The sequence below is a fragment of the Acyrthosiphon pisum genome, chromosome A1, assembly GCF_005508785.2.
Source record: "Acyrthosiphon pisum isolate AL4f chromosome A1, pea_aphid_22Mar2018_4r6ur, whole genome shotgun sequence".
NCBI lineage: Eukaryota > Metazoa > Arthropoda > Insecta > Hemiptera > Aphididae > Acyrthosiphon > Acyrthosiphon pisum.
In genome coordinates, this window is record NC_042494.1 from 58,926,387 (window position 1) to 58,948,117 (window position 21,731).

A 21,731-nucleotide genomic window follows, 5' to 3' on the forward strand; every position below is an offset into this window, starting at 1 on the left:
ATGAACCCCCCCGTGAGCACGCCCCTGATCTACTCTATCTTAATTAATTGGAAATTTGGAAAGTCAGTAGCTTTAATTCGATATATAATTCAGATATTCTAGTGTAGTTTTTTTTTTTTTTTAGTGTATTCTTTAACTGATAGACTGTGAACATTTTTTTTAGACCTTATAGTATGTAAATGCTAAAAATGATTTTCAAAATTCTTAAACATTTTTTTTTTTTTTTTTTGGTTTTATTAAAACTCGAAAATAGCCATTTTGTAGTTATCTATTTATAATATGAAGAAAAAACAATTTAAAAATCGATTGTAGCTTGGTGGACCTGACACTGGGTATACATATTACAGTAGTACAGTTACCTACGTAAATAAGCAATATTTTAACAATTTTTTACTATTATTGAATGAACACAAAATACAGTTTTAATTTCATTAGATACCAAACCACAATATTTTACTAAGAATTTTAAATTTATAAAAAATAAATTTAAGCAGCAGTAGACGAGTTTCTACATTTAAATGTTTAGAAAAATATTCTTCGGAATATGAAATCAAAAATCTATAATGTTATTAAAAATATAAAAAAGTAAAAAAAAATTGTAATAAAATTAATTTTCTCAATGATTTTGTTTTGTATTAGGAACACAAAATAATGTTAAAAAAATATTTTCAATAACATTAATATCTACTATAATTAATTTAACTGATAAGACAGTTACACAGTTTAAGTAGGTATATATATAATTTTAGACGACGCCCATTTTGTAATAATGTTGTATTTTTCAACATCGACTATTCATTTAATCTAAAATTCTAAAAATTAAAAATATAACATGATGAAATATACTTTTACATTTTTTTGTAAAAAAAGTAATTTTTGTTTGGGATTTACAATATTTATTAATTTTAACAAAAATCGATTAATGATTTATTATAATATATAAGTATAAAAAAATTAATAAAAATTATAATAACACTATAATACTATATAGATAAAATATAATTTAACATTATTTGGATAGGTAATAGTATTTCATACATTTTATTATGTATTACATCTTTTATATCTATAATTACCTTTGTCTATTAATTAAATTCAATATTTAATGTTACTATTTTAAATATAAACGCCACGGAAGTATGGAAATCAGGGAATGTATAGTAAATAAATTGTAAATACAAAGGAATATATTATATACCTATTTAATTGTACCTATATAACTTAAATGCATTCAATACACATGGGTGAAGTTCACCCATGCGGTGAAGAAACAAATGTTTATATAACCTATAATAGGTACCAATTTATTTTTGCTTTTATTAATATTGCATTTAACCTTCAAAGTTCTTAATAGTTTATAACTGGAAATAATTACTATAACTATATATTTAATTAATTTGGTTACATCGGTATTTTTTATCAATTATTATTTTTTCCCTAATATATATTTTAAGCTATTGTTAGGTATTAGTAAACCATATCAATTTGTATTTGGTTTTTTTACAATATTAGGCAATAAGGAAATCGAGAAAAATTGAATACAGAAATAGAAATTATTAGGAAATTAATTATGTTTTCATTTGTTTTTTAAATTTTAATCATTTACATTATACGGGTTTATCAGTAACCATAATTATTACTACAATGTTAGTCTACGCCTAAATTTAATTATTCCAATTTAATTTTTAAATATTTGTTTTATTTCTTCTATAGTATTATATTAATTACATATTTGAGTTATATATTCTATTATACATTTATACGTTAAAACTATGATGTCACTTTAACATTATTAAAATTAATTGAAGTAGGTGCATTTATTGATGTATATAGAGGCCAATATTTTATATTTCAATGGGCTGCACATTTATAAATTTACTAGAAAGAATAAAATCTATTTGCATCATTGATCATTATTATTATCCAATCGTTGTGCACGAAGACAATTTGTAATAATAAATTGTATTTTAAGAACCATTTTAATGCATTAATCCATTAAGTTTGATATCGTTTTATGTGAACATTTCAAATTAAGATATGTATACAAATTGCAAAATAAACTCTTACTTCATAGCATATATTTAGTGTAGTTGTTTAATTATAAATTATATACATGTGTTCTATCGACTATCGACCAACTGCAAACCACATAAATCATAATGTATAACATGAAAACAAAAGTATTTAGTACAAAATATTTTTTAAGTGCCGCCAGTGCCGGCTTTCTTGTTCTAATACTATCGATTATTTTCTATCTATAAATTTTGAATCGTGTCCAATTTCTTCTTACAATGGCCTGAATATATTTTTATTTTTATGACAATTATTGTTTATAATTTATTAATTATGATTGTATTAGCCATTAGGTAACATCTATGGATCTATAATAATTTTAAAATTTACTTTGAGAACACATTGGTATTATAGTAGTGATTTATAAAGTATATATGATACATACCATGACAAGAATATAAATCTTGTCATAATAAAATGATTTTGTCGATTTTGAATGCATCTATAATTTCTACAGAATTAATTATTAGGTAAAAATAAGATTTTTAAATTTTCCTTGTAAAAAACTAGAATTTAAATGTTTTTGCAACCAAAAAAACGAATAAAACTCGTTGATATTGATTTCGTTTAAGAAACCCAAAATTCTAAACAATTCTAAGAAATTTTTCATTCCTTTTACATAACATTTTAACACTTTTATGGTTACACGGGTCCATTATTTTATTTAGGTATACCTATGTATTTATCTAAGCTACTAGCAAGACTTAATAGCAAGAACCAGTATTTTCCTTCTCCAGAAAGTAACCATAACCGGTTGTTGACCCCTACAGGTTAGGTTAAGTCTTTGGTAAATTATTCAGTATTCACATATAACTTTTGTAACGATGTAAGTTGTAAACATAAAAACAAAATACTTTGACAACAAATAATAAATACTAATCATATACAAATTTATTTCAATTTAATAGAATTAGTATTTTTTTTAAGTGTTATTTTTATATTTTATATTTACTTTAATATCGTTGAAACATTTTTAACACAATTGTATTGTGACTTACATCGGAGCATAATACAGTAATAAAATGCTCACAAATAGAACCAATTGATCAAATGGGTGCAATGGTATGATACTACTGTTATTGTACTGTATTATGTTATTATGTTATTAAGAAATAACTCATAAGTAAAGTAAAAAAAAAATAACATTTTACATAGAAATCATTTTCACCTCGAACTGTTGTATGTAATATGTGATATTATTTATAGGAAATAATAATTAATAGAATATGTGTGATATGCATTATATGCAGATAGTCGATGGAACAACATTGAGTAGGTAAAACCAATATTACGTATTATACTGTTATAAATTATTTTACGTTCATAAACTAGTATATAATATACAGAGTAATTCTTGTACTGCAGGTGTTTGCCAATACCTTTCTATATAACTCGTATCTTGAAAACTAAAAAGTATTAAAACCTTTAGAAATATTTTTTTTTTACATAGTTTGAACTGTTTGAATTCATAATAAAATAAAAATTGTACCTATTGAAAAAAAATATATTTTCGCAATTTTTATTAGTGTCAAGTAGTTTAACTTTTGGATGACTACATACATTTAATTTTATATTTCAAAGCACAATATTTTTCTAAGAGTTTCATAGAGTACTTGGTAAAGTATTGGCCCACTACTCCACTCACTCGTTAGTTCATGACGTCACTACCTTAATAGGCTCGATTAATAGGCCTTAATTTCTGCGATTCTAAAAAATTTGAAAATTATATTTTATATTTTAGTTTTTATCTTAATTATAATATTTTTCCACTAATCTATTGCTTAATACCTATTTATAGGGTGGGAGTTGATTTGTTGTACCTATTATATCAACAAAAATGACTTGAAAGGAACAATTCTCAGGCAGTGGCGTAGACAAGGGGGACGTAGGGGGTCAGACCCTCCCCCCCCATTAGCTTTTTATTACCCTAGTAAAAAGTTTTGAGAGGGTGGGAGATTTTCCAATTTTCCCCTCCCCTATCATTTTTTTTTATCCCCCCTTTCAGAAATCATGTCTACACCACTGTTCTCAGGCCTTTTAGAATTCTCGGATTTTGATAACTATTTTTTTTTAAATTTAAAATAAGAAGACTTCCTACAGGCCGAATTTAAATCCTGTAATTTTTTATTTTATTTCAAAGAATGGTTTAAAGTAATTTGTAAAAACAAGTTTAAAATATTCTTATTTTTAAAGACATTATAAAGCTAGAGATTAAAATATTTAAAAACGGAATTCAATGTGAACTAATATTACTCTCAATTAGTTAAAAAAAAAATGATTAAATTTGATTGGTTCTACAGGACAGAGTCATTATTCTCGTAAAGTGTTTTTTTTTTGTTGACAAAATGATAAATTTATTTGGCACTGAGTGCCTTAATACATTTCAAAAAAATAAATGTTAACCATTATAATAATCACCCTGTGTAATAATTGTTTTATCGACTACATGTGCCTATTTATTCAATATTGCCATGCATAAAATATTTTTATATCAAATATTTATTTTAAAAAATAACTAATACTAATGATGTGGCTACATAATTATAGTGATAAAATTATAAATTGGTTGACATTTGTCAATGTATTCATGCTTTATCATCGGAATGATTATAAATGTGTATAATATTTAATTAAATACTAATGAAGATAGTATTCAGTTGTGCGTGAAATAAACTATAGTGTAGTTCTTATTTCAGTGTGTGTGTGTATATATATATATATATATATATATATATATTATATATATAATATATATATAATATATATATATATACTAGATCAAAAATTTGACATTAAAAATGTAATAAAGTAATTTATTCAAAACACTTTTATTAGCATTGTTTTTAAATTCTCCAAAACCGGAGAATTTAAAAGCTTACAAAATATTTAAAATAAAGAAGAAACGAAGCTAATTTAACCCTGGATTACAACTTATTAAAAAGGTTAGTGGTTTTGTTCATTCGCTAAAAGTTTTGTACCTACCTACTAATCGTTTCTAAGTAAATAAAAAACAAACCTATAAATTATAATTTCTTAAACTACCTCTAAGTTTAGTAATGTGGCCATTATAAACGTTAAACACGTATTTGTGGTGTCTACTTATGTCTTATGCGGTTAAAGTTTGAAATTAACTTGAAATATTAACGAAAAATAATCAATAGGTAGATAATACTATATACCTATCCAATGAAAACAAAAACGTTGGTTTTCGCATAGGTACTCAGTACTCACCAACGATAAAATTAGAGAAAAATCAACTTCATTTTAATAGGTTTACTTACTCTATGATAGTATTATATTATTAATTTGCTATACTATGAAATTATGCATATACTTACCTAATTTTGAATCAAAGTATTAAAATATACATATTGAAAAAAAATATTGAGGTAGTATAGTATTATGTACCTACCTACTTGTACGCCAGTATTTTATTTTAAATCTCTTTCTATTATTATTAATGATAAGTGGTCTTACTCTAATTGTATCTATAATGATTCACTGTGTGCGTACCAATGTTTATAATACTTGTCTTGTCTCGTTTAGGTATTATATATGTATTCCATGTTTGGACGTAAGACAGAGTTATGTCTTCAATGGTTCAATCCTCATATTAATAAAGGAAACTATTTATGTTGTTTACTGAAAATGTCTAGAATAATTATAGTGTCACATTTAATTTAACTAATAATTATTTTGTTGTTGAGAATATGATTTATAAAATAATAATTTGAGACCCGAAGTATCAATAAACTGAAGTGCCAAATAGTGGATGTATAGCTTAATAGTATATATTAATAGATGAGATATTTAAAATTTAAGTAATGAAAAATAATAATAGATAAATATACTATATGAATATTATTTAATTAAATAATTATCAATTCTTGGTATTGGTTAATTTTTAATTCAAAACATAATGCTAGATATAAAACATGATGAATTACATAGGTATCTATTGTGATTTTGACAAATATATTTTTATTCAATTAATAGTAGTGTAAGAACTACAAAGCCACCTCTGTTCACACAATCCCTCCCGACAATTATTATTCCCTGTAGACCATGCATGACGAATCTTTTTGTATCGTCGTGTCAAATATGAAAAATTATGATTGACTATTTTTGGCTGGCGTATAAACTATGTTTATTTTAAAACTATTATTTGATAACCACCTTATTTTAGTTTTACTTTTATAGTTATATCAGTTATCAGTATAGTGATAGTAAAAGAAATACATTGTCCTTGTTTATTCTTTTTATTTCATTACAATATGTTTCTTTTGATTTCGTCTGTCCTTCTCTCAGTTCGAAATCATTTCTGATACCGTTGTTTATATTATGCACATTTTGATATTAATTATTAAATTATGTATATTATCAAATGCACAAACTTAGTCATACAATTTTAATTAACGATGACAAATATTAAGATAAATCACTTAATCAAGCTATTTAAGTAGGTAATTGATTATTAGGTATGTCTTCTATGTTTATTAGGGGCTTTTGTAAACTAATATTTAATAATAATGTATATACTATATAGTACATATGATAAATAAATTGTCTATGATTTAAAAATAATGAGTTTAAAATATAATATATTTTAAGAAATGACACTGAAATACGTCTTAAAAATGGTGTTAATAATTATTGACGCCATCACGTATACAGCTGCAGAAAGCCTTCATATAATCTACAAACAATTATTTGTACAGTAATATTTTATGGAGAATTATTAAATAATATTTATAGTTTGATACCCTTCGACATCCCATGCAAGATATCATAATACATCTTAGCTAGTATACGCTACTACGAAAATAATTGGTATGTCACTTAAAAAAACATATTCACATCTAGTTTCATTTTAATTAATATATGATATTATGTTGGTTGTTGAGCTGTCAAGTTAAAATATTTAACTAGGTATCATTTTTCGTTAGATAAAAATATTCAGTTGAATTCCGTTATAGGTATAGTAATTTAATTTACATTTAATTAACTACTGATTCAGAGGTGAGTTACAACTTACAACTGAAGACAACATAGATCAACAATAATTGTTATAGATATACCTACTATTAAACAATATAAAAATAATAATATTTACATATTTGTGTTAATTTGTTTATGCTGTAAATTTGAATAGGTACGTTTTTTCTATTCACTGTACTTAATAAAACAACTGCTTTTAATTGAATTTAAATTTAATGTTAATATAAACATTTTTAAAACACATATTATTGTTGTATTTTTTTTTATTATCATCCTTAATTTTGTCGTGTGTTCTTGGGTAGAATATTGTATTTTTAAGTCAAGTAAATCAACCTAAAAAATCTCCCAGCTTTTACACAAATAGTTGACAAAATAATCATTTAGTTAATGATCATTTATAATCTATTTTATAAATTAATATGATAGTTTGTTTAGTGTTCACTGCGTGTATTATACCCGGGAAGTGGGAATCATACATTTAATTATAAAGTAGGTAGGTAATAAAATAGTGTCACTGTATCATAATATTCTATAACTATCAATATTGTTTAGATACTTAATAGTTTCATAGTATGTTTTGTGATGTGGTACATTAATGATTGTTTTAGTCGGACAAATTTAAATTTAAAACTTTATATACTTAAAGTGGTCCATACATAATAATACATTATTTTCTGATATAGACAGTTTTATAAATAAAACTAATATTTTAACATATATATATATCTTTTTTTAATAAGAAAACAGTTTAAAGTTTATTACAGTAATCTTGTTGTAATTCTACATAAAATTAACCAATAAGATCAAACATTATAATATACCTATTATATTAGTTCAATAGATAGTTCAATACTCGAACAAACAAGGTATGTTTGATAAAATATCTAATATTGTTTGGGCAACCTATATGTAATTTTTTTTAATAGAAATAAATAAATACGTTCCTGTAGTCTTAACTTGTTATTGGTATTTAACGTAATTATACACGAACAGTCTACCCCAAACACATTTATAAACAATATGTAATTAACTTGTTAAATGTGTACACTGTACACTATACAATAAATTAATATACTTAAGATTTGCTTAAAATTTTAATATGTAGAACAATTTTTAGAAAATACAAAAATTTGCAAAAGTTAACAAAATTAATTAAAATAAGGATAATTTCTTATTCAGTATTATCTCAATCTTATAATTACAGAATATTTAATCCTATTCTAAAACTTCAATTTACTTTCAGACTTCAGTTTCCAATTAGGTATAGGTACTTTTTAGTTCCGTACGGTAAAACGGGACCCTATTACTAAGCGCTCCGCTATTCGTCCGTCCGTCCGTCTGTCACCAGGCTGTATCTCATGAACCACGAAAGTTAGAAAGTTTACATTTTCAAAGATTGTGTATTTTTGTTGACGCTATGACAACAAGTACGGAACCCTTCGTGCGCGAATCCGACTCGCACTTGGCCGGTTTTTTCGGCTAACCTCCTTTCATAGTTTTTATAATTTATTTTGATGTTTTATTATCTGCGTATTCAGTAATTTTATTCAAATAACTTAGGAAATACTTAGGCACATACCTACCTAATTGGGACTATTTAATTATGTTTACTATTGATGGTTTGTTTTATGTGTATAATTTTAACTATGTAGATATACTTGCTAGTACTTAGTAACAAAAATATTGTATTGAAAAAAATACAGTATTTATTATAAGATGTTTATAATTTTAAATAAAAACAATTTATGCTTTTTAAATCTAGTAATAAAACAATTTAGATATAATAGGTATACATACTTAAATAAAAAAAGAAACTGAACATTCCAAACTATAATCTCTTTTATTTTATTTTTAAATTTGAGTTTTTATTTTTAGAACAAAAGATATATATTTTACAGGTATGCATGTTTTGTATAGATTATTTTTTACTCATTGTTTAGTTTTTTAAGTATCTTATTGCCAGTTGGAAAATATATTAAACATAATATATGAATTCCTCTAAATGACTCTCCCCTAAGTGGAGGCACTGTAAACACAATAACACATGGTACTTTTACAATATTATAGTAAATTATATTATCTTAAGCATCATACTATATTATATACTATGAACTATTATGTAGTTATGTCTGTAAACTGTATGAGATTTCTTGAATGATTTTTATACAGCATATTATATTGTATAGTTGCACCAATACTATCTATGAACTATAAATATTAAATACATCTTATAATATATAATATAATTGATAAAAAATCAAACACGAATAATAACTTGTATTCCGGTTCGTGTTGATAGCTTTTGTAATTTGTACCTAATAGTTGAAAGAAATAAGAATTGTTTAAGATGAGTCTATGTTGAAGTGATATTCTTCTTTCTCACGGGTAGTAAAGCAAACACACGTTATTCGAGTGTAAAATGTAAGCCAATATTAATAGGTATAATGGTTGGTAAGTCGTGAGTGACAAGTCTATACAATTATCGTTGGTATAGTAAAAATAAGAAATGATTTACACCCAAAAATATTGTTCATAATATATATTTTAATGAAATATTTGTATGGTCTAAGTTCTAATATTACTCTTCATAGTTTTTTATTTTATGAGTCGTGATGATCAGCATGTGCCATGTACCAACGAAATGTTGATAATATGTTAGACGCGTACGACACAAATGCACATTACACACACATGTATACCTACCTATTTGTACAACACATCCCGCAGCCTTGTATCATACAAAACCTTGTATGATGTTCTTTATCATCATAAAACTAAATTATTTATTTATTAAATTTAAGGAAGTGGCCAAATCAATTACCTAACGATGACAAGTGGAGATGATGGAATAATAAAAGGGTAAGTAATGACTATTGATTATAAGTAGACACCTAGTTACTATTATTTATCATACAATATGATATAGTTTATTATAGTTTTAATGATAGAAAGTATATTTTTTCAACAATTAACATATTTATATCAAATAACATGATGAATGATGGCAAACTAATGTTTTCAAAAATACAGCATATTATTGCTGTACAATTATATGGTTTTCAGTTTTTCACACTTTAATAACAATAAATACTAATCTACAATAGGTACCTAATAAACACAGTAACACATTACCATAGTTGAAATTGTATGTGATATTTTTTATTTGTCTTTTTAATATTGTTCTATCTATACATCATGATTATTATACAGTATATATATATTATATGTATATATATTATAATATAATTATTGTCTACTATGCATAAGTCAATTTTATCTTTGCAACAAAATGTACGTGCCACTGGGAATATCTCGCACATTTTTTAATTATAGCTTTAATTTTATTACAAAAATTATTGTCCTATAAAACTTATAAACTGCATAACAGTTTATTTTGGGTATATTGAACAATATTATAAAACAAATAAAAAATATTACATATAATTTCAACGAGAAGTGTGTTTTTTATTACCTACCTACTGTATCAGTATTACTTATAGTTTTAAAGTGTGAAAAACTGAAAACCATATAATTTTACTGCAATATTATGATGATTCTATGAAAAGATAAGTTGCTTACATTCACTCAAAACATTTTTTCTCCATATTATAAACAAATAAATCCATATTACATGGCTATTTTGGAGTTTAAAAGATTAAAATAAGGGGTTTATTAAAATTGTTTTCCATGGTAAAAGCGAGGATAATAGTCTATTATATTAGGTACCTACATTAAAAAAAAAACTGCACTAGAGTCTAGAATATAATATGCATTATATTTTATATTAGGGCTACTGACTTTCCAATTAACTAACATACTGTATAAAGTATCTTCAGTCACAAAAAACTGAAAAAACCAATTCACGATATTATTATCATTGCAAAATCAATACATTCGTCGGGCACTCAGGGTCTCAGCGCTAAGTAATTTCACAGAACATTTGTTTTTTTTTAATAATCTCAAATACGGCAATATTATTTGAAAAAATAGACCATCAACCATAAAATATACCTTGATATGCAACATTAGTTATTCTTCTGTACGTTTTTTGTTTAAAATGTGTCCACATACCTACTATTCTAACCCCGTCAATGTACGCACACATTTAAATCAAAAATATATTATAATACCTATATGTAAAACCGCAATGTAGATAAAATTGAACAAGTTAGGAAAGTTCGCTCTGAGAGCATACTAAATTCTCGGTTTCTAAATGTATTTTAATACAACACGATAAACTATAATTCCGTACACCAAACTATGTACACTGGCCAGTCATATTATTACGGACAATAAATAAATAGGTATCTTAAATCTTAATATCAACAAACGTAACTATTATAATAATTATGTACTGGTAACTAATGGACGGACTGACATAACAGGATATCAAGTCTATAATACGTGTTTAGAAACTTAAAATAAATATTTAAAAAATGTGTATTTACATTGTGGTAAAATTATAAGAATCCTTACTCGGATATAATATTATATCGACGCCCCAGATCAACACTGCAACAACCCAAATAATTGGTTTGTTGGGTATAATGTGTTTTCTATATTGTTTCTCTATGTAACGTAATGTAAATTATAATTTTGAAAATGCTCTCTCGTGGTCAATAATTTAACTATATTTTATTGTGTTCTTGAACTGAAATCGTTACAAGATCGTCTATAAGATGGTGTAGGTACATAACTTGAATTTGTTATAACTCGAGTTGTTGCAGTTTTGAACTGGGGCGTCGATATCATACATCATACATGTATCTATGTAGCTATTTATGTATGTTTACATGAGAATCCTAGACAACCTAAAATAAACGATGATTCTAAAAACTATTGTTTTGATATTAGTAGGTAGGTATATGATTGCAATTTTTTAATAAATATAAATACTAAATGATAAATAGAATCGTCTGATATTAAACAGTGATAATCGATCTTGTGCATTATAACATTACTTGAAGTACCTACCTACGTTAATTGTTAGTATGTTAGTAGTTATAATATTAATAGTCTGTTAAAATAAAGAATTTCAATGAAATAATCTGAAAATTCCACGGTTGGTTTTAGAATATGGATACTACAATAATTGAGTACAAATTTGATTTATTTTATTTTAAAATATTACATATATGTATCATTATATATGTATACTAATTACTAACTTAGACTCTAGGTCAAAATCATGGGTACCTATTACATGATATAACAATTGTTCGTAGTTAGAAATAGTTAACAGTTAAAATCTTAAAATTGCGCTCCACTATGCTTTGTAAAGATTAAGCTATAGGAGTAGGCATTAGCTTTTTTAGTTTGTGGGGGGGGGTGGGGTGGATGGGGCACCAAAAATATATTTCCCCGGTGTGGAGACAACTTTTAAAACGCGCCACTGAATTTACCCGACATCACTGACATAAGTACATAAAAATCGTTTTTGTTCAGTCAGACCTGACAGATGAAACATATTTTATTCTAATCAATATTACATTTTTTTTTTATAATACTGAAAATAAAAAATTCAAAATAGTCAATTTTTAAATCTGATTATAATGACAATGTTGATGGTATAAAAATATATTTTATATAAGTCAAGTAATTTATTTTTTTGAATTTTTAAAAATATCAATCTTCTTTTTGAGTAAATTAATTTAGAACGTAATAACTTTTTTCAAAACATTATTTTCGGGAATTTTCTGACATGAGTATATTTATTAACCATTATCCATATAATTTTCACAATTTTTGTAATGCGTTTAAGTAGTATCGTTTTTTTTATGTCTTCCTGTTACACTGTATAATACGTATATTTTATAATATTATATTTTGCTCGTTATTTCAGCGGCCCGACGACTTCTTCGTGGACATGCAAGATCCATCCCTTGTTCAACGCCGTCACTTCGGCCGCGTGCGTGGTGATGGCGTGGGGCTTGATGTATTTCTTCTTCGGCATGACCCCTGGCTCTGACTTGGCCTCGGTCGTGTTGCTCATCTCATGCTCGTGGGCGTGCGGCAAGATCGCAGACATGCTGTACCTACCGCCACTGCTCGGCATGCTGCTTGCCGGATTGGTTCTCCGCAATTCCGGTCACTACGATGTGGATCAAAACGTCTTCCAGCCGCACATCATCAATTTGAGGTCCGATTTTGTCGCCTGGCGACCTATGATAATATAATATATTATGCTATAATGCGCGACATACATGCGTACCTGCGCCAATACTTATCAGTGGCGTAATCTGCAGGGAAACGCCATATGGGGAGGGGATCAACATTTTACCAAGATAAAATTATATTATTATATATATAAAAAAAATCGTTTAAGATAATTAATATAATTATAATTTATTCCGAGTAAAAACAATTTATATTTATATAAGTAATATTATGGAACTATATAAAAAAATAATAGCGTCGTCGTAATAATTTAGATCTACTTGTCTTAGCTCTATAAAGCTTTGTATCCCAGATCTTTTCCCACCATGATTACGCCATTGACACTTATTCATGTTATGTGTGATGCAGCCATAAAAAGCCTCATCCAACTCGTCTCATTTTCTTTTAATCAAAATAATTTGATTAGTATTTTTTTTTTAAATTTGGTATATAGGTAGCTAATTTATCTCTACATTTTGTAAGTTGAATTATTTACTTATATCCTACATAATACATAAATAATTTATGTATATAAATATGTGTAATTATTACACATATTTATTGTTTATAGTAAGAGACACTTTTTTTAGTGATGTATTATTTCAAAAAATATTATATTATTTATTTACCTTTTAAAGACATTTTTCATAATATTATATGTAACGCTGGTGAAACCAACTTATATTTTACTTTCAACTAATATTTTTTTATTTGAAGCAGAATATTAATTTGATGAAAATGATGATAGACTGCAATTGCCCACTAAAAGCATCGAAAATTTAAGCAATATTTTTTTATTTTACAAGCATTTATATTTTAAAATTTAGAAAATATGAGTGACGTAGTAATATATTTGATAATTATATTTATAATACCTACTCCATGAAATGTGTGGTACTCTGTGATGCACACATCTATGCAAGATTTTTAAATTTTCATACATAAAATATATTCTGCTTAGTTCCTTGAAATTTTGAAATCAAAAACAACCAACGAACGCTAAGACTATTAAAAATATTGAAAAATCGCCTATTCAAAAATTAGATTTTTATTTTCAAAAGTGTAGGTCGAAATAATGTACGTTATTATAGTATATAGTTTTTGTCGTCGTTATCCTAACTGGCCCGCCTCTGGTCGGGGTTGTATTGTTGCCATTGCAGGGAAGTGGCGCTTACTGTTTTGCTGGTGGCGTCCGGTCTCAGCCTTGACCCAGCCATGTTGAAAAAGCTCAGTCTCGTCGTCACTCAACTGGCCATACTGCCGTGCATAACCGAAACGATTGCCGCAGCCGTGGTTACGCACTACCTACTTGGACTGCCGTGGGTCTGGGGTCTATTACTCGGGTAAAAACGCTCGTTTATATAATATATAATACTTACTGTCTTACTGATATATTATTCGTATAACAATGCACACGTAAATAAACACGCGATTATTAGCTGCAGCTGATTTTGCGCATTTTTATTTATGATGTTAATTTTTGCCGACAAAAAATTCAACCCAATCAAATCTTCGGCCCACAGGTCCATTTTGAGTCCGGTCAGTTCGGCGGTAATCCTTCCAGCACTGTTGGACTTCAAACAAAAAGGTCTAGGCGAGGACAAAGGAATCATAACACTGGTGATGGCCGCATGCAGTTTCGACGACATATTTTGCATTTCCGCATTCGGAGTGTTTCTCAGTATCATATTTTCTGAGGGTATGACGTATATACATGCGTGCATTATTACTGTGTAGTGCAGGCTCGCTGGACAATCGTTGTTAATTTGGTGTTTGTTTGTTTTTTCCTTTCCATTCAGGTAGTTGGCAGACGAATGCCATGCGAGGACCGATCGAAGTAGCTATCGGAGTCTGTGTAGGCATCGTTTGGGGTATAATCACAGGTTTCATCCCGCACAAATGCGAAGTACGTATTATAGACTTACCGTATACCATACATGAAAACAACACACAAATCCGGAATTGAGTAATCCGGTATCCCCAATACTTGCATAAAATTAAGTGTTGCAGGGGTAAACTTTATATCGTTAGGGATGCTACTATGCGAGAACTAATGCTAGTGGATATTGTAAAAAAAATGTTCATATTTTATTTGTAGATTTCGGTGTCAAAATAGTATATTCATAGAAAACTAAAAGATTATTTTTAATAAAATTCGGTTGTTTTTTTATTAATTTCCATTTATTTAGTTTTTAGTTGTCATTACAATTATATTCAATTGTACGCATTTTTAATGATTTTTTAACCAAAAAAAATTGTGGACAATTACTTTATATAATTTTAAATTGTCCCCTGTCTCTTCTGAATCTGGACTTGAATCAATAATACAGACCATTTTCAATGTGACAATAATATACATTTATTTTTATTTGAAACATTATAAAATTAACGTACGATTAGTATAAGTACTATACAATGTTTTATTTACAGTCAAGTCTGACCCTGAAACGGACGTACATAATAACGGCCGGAGGAGTATTGCTCACGTTCGGGTCAAAAATGATCGACTTACCGGGTGCCGGTCCTCTGGCGATCATGACGGCGGCGTTTGTCTCGGCAATCTGCTGGAAAAAAAACGATTGTTTTAGCGTGAGTGATGAGATAATAGTATTTAAAATAAAGGGGGTTCAGCATCGGGAAAAATTTAACGGTCTCGTCTAAAACATTAACGATAATTTGCAATAGTTCCTAAATCAATCTGACATTCTGACGGTCGACCGAGGGCGCAAGATTGATTAAACGTACATTTTATAATGATAATAATAATAACAATGTTTTATCGTCGTAGGATAACGTGGAAATGGCGACGAACAACGTGTGGGACTTTTTGGAGCCTTTGCTGTTCGCCTCGATCGGCACGGAAATCGACTTGAGCAGCATAAGACCGACGTTAATCACGTCGGCGTCCGTCCTGTTGATCATCACGTCATTGGTGAGCTCTCGGAAAGGTTTTTAATAATATATGCAATATGCATTTACGCAGGTTACCGACAATTTTCGATCAATTTGTCTTCAAGTGCGTGCGAATGTGTTGACTAATAAATTATAGGTGTAGTGGACGGTGATGTTACTGCATTATGAAGATGTCCCCGCGCAGCATTAATTGTTTTCTTTCTCTATCCCACGCATGACATAGCGCACTATACTCACTAGTTTAAAATCATTTTTTATTTTATGATTTTTGAGTAATCTTAGAGTAAAATTATTTGTTGCAACATTTATAGAGTATAATATTTTCGAAAGTTCGACATATTGCAGTCTTGGGTAAAATACTTTTGAAAAGTATTTGGAATAAATACTCGAATACTTATGAAAAATAGTATTCCGAATATGTATTCGAATACTTGATAAGTATAATATTCCGAATAAAGTATTTAGAATCCTATAAAAACTAAAAGTATTCCGAATACTTAAAAATATTTTTGAAGGATATATGAAATGATACCAGTTATAATTGAAGGGTGGAAATGCAAAAGGTGGTATTGCCAAAAACCAAAATGTTCACAAATCAAGGAAAACTGTAACACATTTTCTGACGACTATAAACACTCAAAATAAGTTTATTTATATTATATATGTAAAAAATAAAAAGTAAACGATTGACAGTGTCAAAATAAATCTACCTAAATTGTAAACATTGTTTTTAATGATTCAAAAAATTCGTGTCAGACCAAAACGTGGTATTGCAGGTTTTGAAAAGATAATGGCAATAGCACGTTTTAAAGTTGTTCCTATTTCTGCTGATGTAAAACGCATTATTGACGGCAATACCACGTTTTGAAGAAAAATGTAATATTGGCAATACCATGTTTTTCAATTATATCAAGTATGCTCCAATACTAATAACATGAGCAATAATACGTTTTGACTTGAACATGATAATACCACGTTTTGCTTTGACGTTAAATGTGGCAATATCACGTTATGTATTATACATCAGTTTCAAAAACGATTTTATTCACAAAAGTAATCGATACCAATTTAATTCTGACTGCAAAATCGAATTCCTCACATTTTTCCCATAAAAATCGATGTTTAACTCGATTTTCGAAATGTTGGCAATACTATACTTTTGCATTTTCACCCTTCAATTTTGATATTGTATGATATTATTAGATACCTATTATTGATTCCAAATTTCCCACTCATAAAATATAAATTTTGTATTTTTGTTTTTAATCAAATGCAAGGGAATAACATGTAAATCAAACAATTTAATTTCCATACTATAAAAGTATTCCGAAGAAAGTATTCAGAATACATTACAAAATACTTTTGAAAATAGTATTCTAAAAGTATTCGGAATACTTAAAAAGTATTTAGATTACAGTATTCGGAATACTACCCAAGACTGACATATTGTCTCAAAACCATTTAACATTCATTACGATTTACAAAATATGGAAAATCCATCACTCGTGACACTAATTCTAGAACGACATTAAATATAATATAAGTACGCCGCAAACAAACTCACATTTATTCGATTAATCTGTTTAATGTTGTATTAATCACTATCATCTAATATACGTGGTTAATTGTTATCGATGCTTATTAGTTATTACATATGGCCACTGAATACAAAAAAAAAAAAAAAACAATGGTATCAAATGTCTTTGATACCTACCTAGTGCGGACTCAATGAATCGTTTAGCAATATTGAAGAGTATACCTATAATATTATAAGGATTATTAATACATTATGTGTCTATATTGTAATTATTTTATAATTTTCTAATATCTATAATGGTTCTATGTTAACCACATTTAAATTTGAATAGTTACAACGGTTTATATTATTTTATTATCATTTTCATTACTTTCAGGTAAGAGTGGCCACTTGTTTCTTCGTCCTAAAGGATACCAATTTCAATTTACGCGAGAAAATATTTGTTAATATTGCGTGGTTACCAAAAGCAACAGTTCAAGTAAGATATTATAGTTATACGACCTACCTACCTACATAGTTGTTTGAAATTCATCTACTACGGTCTATGATTACGAAATAATAATAATATTAGGAATAACAAAAATATGCCCTAAATTATTAACTTTTTTAAATACAACTGTCCTCTGTTATTTTATAATACACTAAATTAATTTTTGAAAGACAATAATTCTCTATCGATGCAATACTACATTGATAAATAATAATTGTATGTATGATTTATTTTGAACAGGCAGCGATTGGGCCAATCGCATTGGATATGGCACGCAGTCGTGATGAACGCTTAATACCATATGCATCTGATGTATTGGCTATCAGTGTGTTAGCAATATTGATTACTGCACCGATAGGAGCGATTGCCATGACACTAAGAGGAGAATACTTGTTGAAGAAATATTGATTAATTATTATTTATACCGAACAGAGAATCTTGTTCAAACAATGAAATTAATAATTGATCAATATTAATTTGTTCTATTATTAATGCTAGTCAAATTTTCATCGTTGATACTTAAATACATAAAACTAGTTTCTTGGTTTTTTTATTTTTTTAACCGGTTCTAGATTTTAATTTTTTGCATTTACTATAAATTATTATCTTTAAGGTTAATATTTTATACATATAATGCAAAACAATTAATTCACAAAGTATTCCTTATATCCTATCATAAATATCCACTCTTCTTTAAAAAAATTTTTTCTTTCACATCAATCAAAACCGGTTATAGTAGTGCAGTTATAATTTATGATTATAAACATTTTTCTTTAAAAATTAAAATATAAACTAAGGTTTTATATTGAAACCATATAATATTTTTCATATTAATTAAATTATAAATATTTAACAATAACAAAAAAAGTTTTTACCTCTATTTTTAATTATAAGAAAATATTGTGGTAGTAATTGAAAATAAAATTTGTAAATATAGAAGTTATAACTAATAATATTTATATTAGTAGATTAACATAATTATATATTATATAATACCTAACCAACCATATAACTATAGTAGGTATTTGAAAAACTCAAAATTATTATTTGATGATTTACATCAGATACTTTAAAATTTAAATACAATATAGTTAAGTACCTAACCTATAGGTACTTATAAAATAATTGTCAGTCCTCAGTTCTTAAGCTTATTAATAACACTATGATTTTGGTCTTTTCAAAGACATTAAAATATTTCTATTAAACATAATATTTTACTCAAATAAATTTTGATTTAGGTATACATTTTTATATTTTCAAAATTCCACAAAGATCTGTTTAAGACTCATTGATCTCTTTCCGTCTAATGATATTTGTTTCCTTATTATATCAGATACATTTTAGTTTTAATCTTAATTTTATGCTTTATTTATTTATAATATTTAATAAAATAACTTTTAGACAGCAATTTGAAAAATAAAAATAGCAGTTCTCATATTTATGATTGAAAAGTTGATTTTAAGATTATAAAACACCTCAAATAAATTCCATTTTTTTATACAATAATAATAATAAAAAATTATATCAAATTTGTTTTAACGACATATATTTTATTTGTGTTATAAAAATGCTATATATCCGCACTAAGTGTCAGGAAATTTAATTATAAAAAAGAACACAGAGTGATACTATTGGATTTATCCTCTAACCATGTTTATTTATATTTAAGAATTTAATTATTTGTGCTTGTTACTCTGAGAGTTTAGAATGTATAATTATGATTGTAAATTAAATAAAAAAATACAAATATGTATAAATATATGAGTACATATTAATAACAACTTTATTTAAATGTTTTATATTAGTTAAATAATTTGTCTTTGTAATTATGTACACTAAGAGTTATTCCAATAACCTAATCTTATTTTTTTTGAGAAGTAACAAACCTTTTTTTTAGCAATTAAAATCCATATTTAGCTTGTGTTTGCTTCCTGGTCATTCTATTCTCAGCCCACATGTTTTTAAGTTTCAACTCATTGGCTTTAGCCTGTAAACATTTATAAATTAAAATAAATATTAATATTTAATTTAGAATGGGTACTTGATGTAATATACATCTATTTTTTTCATCATTACCTGTTGAGCTAAATATGTTATCTGGTGTTTGCGTTTTGATTGTCCACTTATATTAATATCACTACTGATATTTTTACTTTCTGCATATTCCTCTGTTATGTTCTTCTGTAACCACTGTTGAGACTCTTCCATCACTTGACGCATATCCACATTTATTACGTCAACTTGTTTTATTTGAGTCTTGCTAGGATCACTAAGTTGTTTCAACTGTAATAAAAAATCAAATTAATCCTAATATGTTTACAGAAATGCTTATTTCAAAATTCATTTTTATAAGAATTTTATAATTATTAAACATACAGCATTTGAGTCGAGAATTAGTTTTGTTTCATCCTCTTCATATAGGTCAGATTTGTTGGGTTCAGAACAATACACTGGTCCATAAACTCTGTCTTCTTCAATTATAGTTGTATTAGTTTGTATTTCAGGTAAATCAAACCCAGCAACAGGCGCTATATCAAGTACTTGATTTATTTTGTTCAATCCCAAGAAATCACCATCTTCTTGATCATCGTCATCGGCTTCATCTTCAACTTCAATTGGTTTAGTCTCAAAACACTTAATTTCTGTTTTGGGTTTAACATTTTCTTTAACATTTTTAACATTCCGCATTGTTGCCCTGGGAACCATTGATATAGTAGTTGAAGCTTTGCTCGTTTTTTTATTTTTGGGATCAGGCAACATGGAGAATAAGCCGCATCCGCTCTGTGAAACCACAAAACAAATTTAAATAGAATTTGAAAATAAAATAGTGTAAGACTAATTCATTATAATATTATAGTGAACGTAGTTAAAATATTGAAACATACAATATTTTCCTTCGATAATTTCAAATTTTGGTAATGTAATGACTTTTTGCGAAGCTTTGCAATATTTTGACAATTTATTTTATTCAAAGAATACCTATTAGAAATGAATGTGTAACTAGTACTAAATGTATTATCATAAAAAACATGAAACAATGTTTTTTTATTATTTTTTAGAGGTTATCCTTACATAGTTTAAAAACTTATGTATGAATTGCATAATATTTAAATATTTATATGTAAAATATGTGTATTTTATCATAAATGTAAAAAAAATAAAATGTTATAATTTAAAATTAAATTAAAATTAAAATAAGTACCAAGAATATATATATAAGGAATATATGATTTCAAAAATCAGAGTTAATATGTAATTTAAAACTTATCAACGAAAATATGTATTATATTATGTAGCATTGTATAGCATTATATGTATGATTGACGAGATTTAAAGTTTTAGATATTACTTAGTGTAATCACGTTTTACATAAGCAATTTAAACTTACATTTGAAGGTTTAATAATTTTACATTTTGGTTGATAATCGTCATCTTCATCGTAAAACTACAAAAATTAAAAATTAATTATAATCATATTATCAACTAGTTTAGCAAAATTTTAAAACAAGAATATGTACTTCATTTAATGAAGGAATTATTATTTTGACTTTTCCTCCAGTTTTT

The 21,731-nt window shown here is 26.7% G+C and overlaps 2 protein-coding genes across 7 annotated transcripts in view; one reads left to right on the forward strand and one right to left on the reverse strand.

The window, feature by feature from the left end:
• Positions 1 to 18,729, forward strand: part of LOC100165718 (sodium/hydrogen exchanger 9B2) — a 33,651-nt gene extending 14,922 nt beyond the window's left edge. For 4 of the 6 annotated variants that reach the window (XM_003247703.4, XM_016808252.2, XM_016808253.2 and 1 more), the window contains 9 exons: positions 9,873 to 9,930; positions 12,914 to 13,210; positions 14,388 to 14,570; positions 14,751 to 14,926; positions 15,027 to 15,133; positions 15,658 to 15,816; positions 16,016 to 16,159; positions 18,054 to 18,155; positions 18,408 to 18,729. In XM_003247703.4, coding sequence (XP_003247751.1) covers positions 9,873 to 9,930; positions 12,914 to 13,210; positions 14,388 to 14,570; positions 14,751 to 14,926; positions 15,027 to 15,133; positions 15,658 to 15,816; positions 16,016 to 16,159; positions 18,054 to 18,155; positions 18,408 to 18,575 — 1,394 coding nt within the window. In that variant the 3' untranslated portion in view covers positions 18,576 to 18,729. Of the gene's footprint in view, positions 1 to 4,991; positions 5,016 to 7,703; positions 7,938 to 9,872; positions 9,931 to 12,913; positions 13,211 to 14,387; positions 14,571 to 14,750; positions 14,927 to 15,026; positions 15,134 to 15,657; positions 15,817 to 16,015; positions 16,160 to 18,053; positions 18,156 to 18,407 lie in introns of those variants that run through there. The other 2 variants (XM_001948164.5, XM_008189594.3) reach the window with 2 other exon arrangements.
• On the reverse strand, positions 15,562 to 21,725 carry LOC100571428. The gene is made up of 6 exons (XM_008189596.3): positions 21,686 to 21,725; positions 21,556 to 21,612; positions 20,544 to 20,948; positions 20,244 to 20,450; positions 20,054 to 20,154; positions 15,562 to 15,788 (listed from the first exon to the last, which is right to left on the reverse strand). The coding sequence occupies exons 3-5, from the start codon at positions 20,925 to 20,927 to the stop codon at positions 20,068 to 20,070; spliced, it is 678 nt and encodes a 225-aa protein (XP_008187818.1). The 5' UTR covers positions 20,928 to 20,948; positions 21,556 to 21,612; positions 21,686 to 21,725; the 3' UTR covers positions 15,562 to 15,788; positions 20,054 to 20,067.
• Between the last annotated feature and the right edge of the window lie 6 nt (positions 21,726 to 21,731).

Bases quoted from the DNA above. Each gene is read 5' to 3' on its own strand.
- LOC100571428 (XM_008189596.3), bottom strand. From the start codon at position 20,927: ATGTTGCCTGATCCCAAAAATAAAAAAACGAGCAAAGCTTCAACTACT. The intron at 20,451-20,543 runs GTATGTTTAATA...TTTTTATTACAG, and splicing joins TAATTCTCGACTCAAATGCT to TTGAAACAACTTAGTGATCC. The intron at 20,155-20,243 runs GTAATGATGAAA...AAATGTTTACAG, and splicing joins TAACATATTTAGCTCAACAG to GCTAAAGCCAATGAGTTGAA.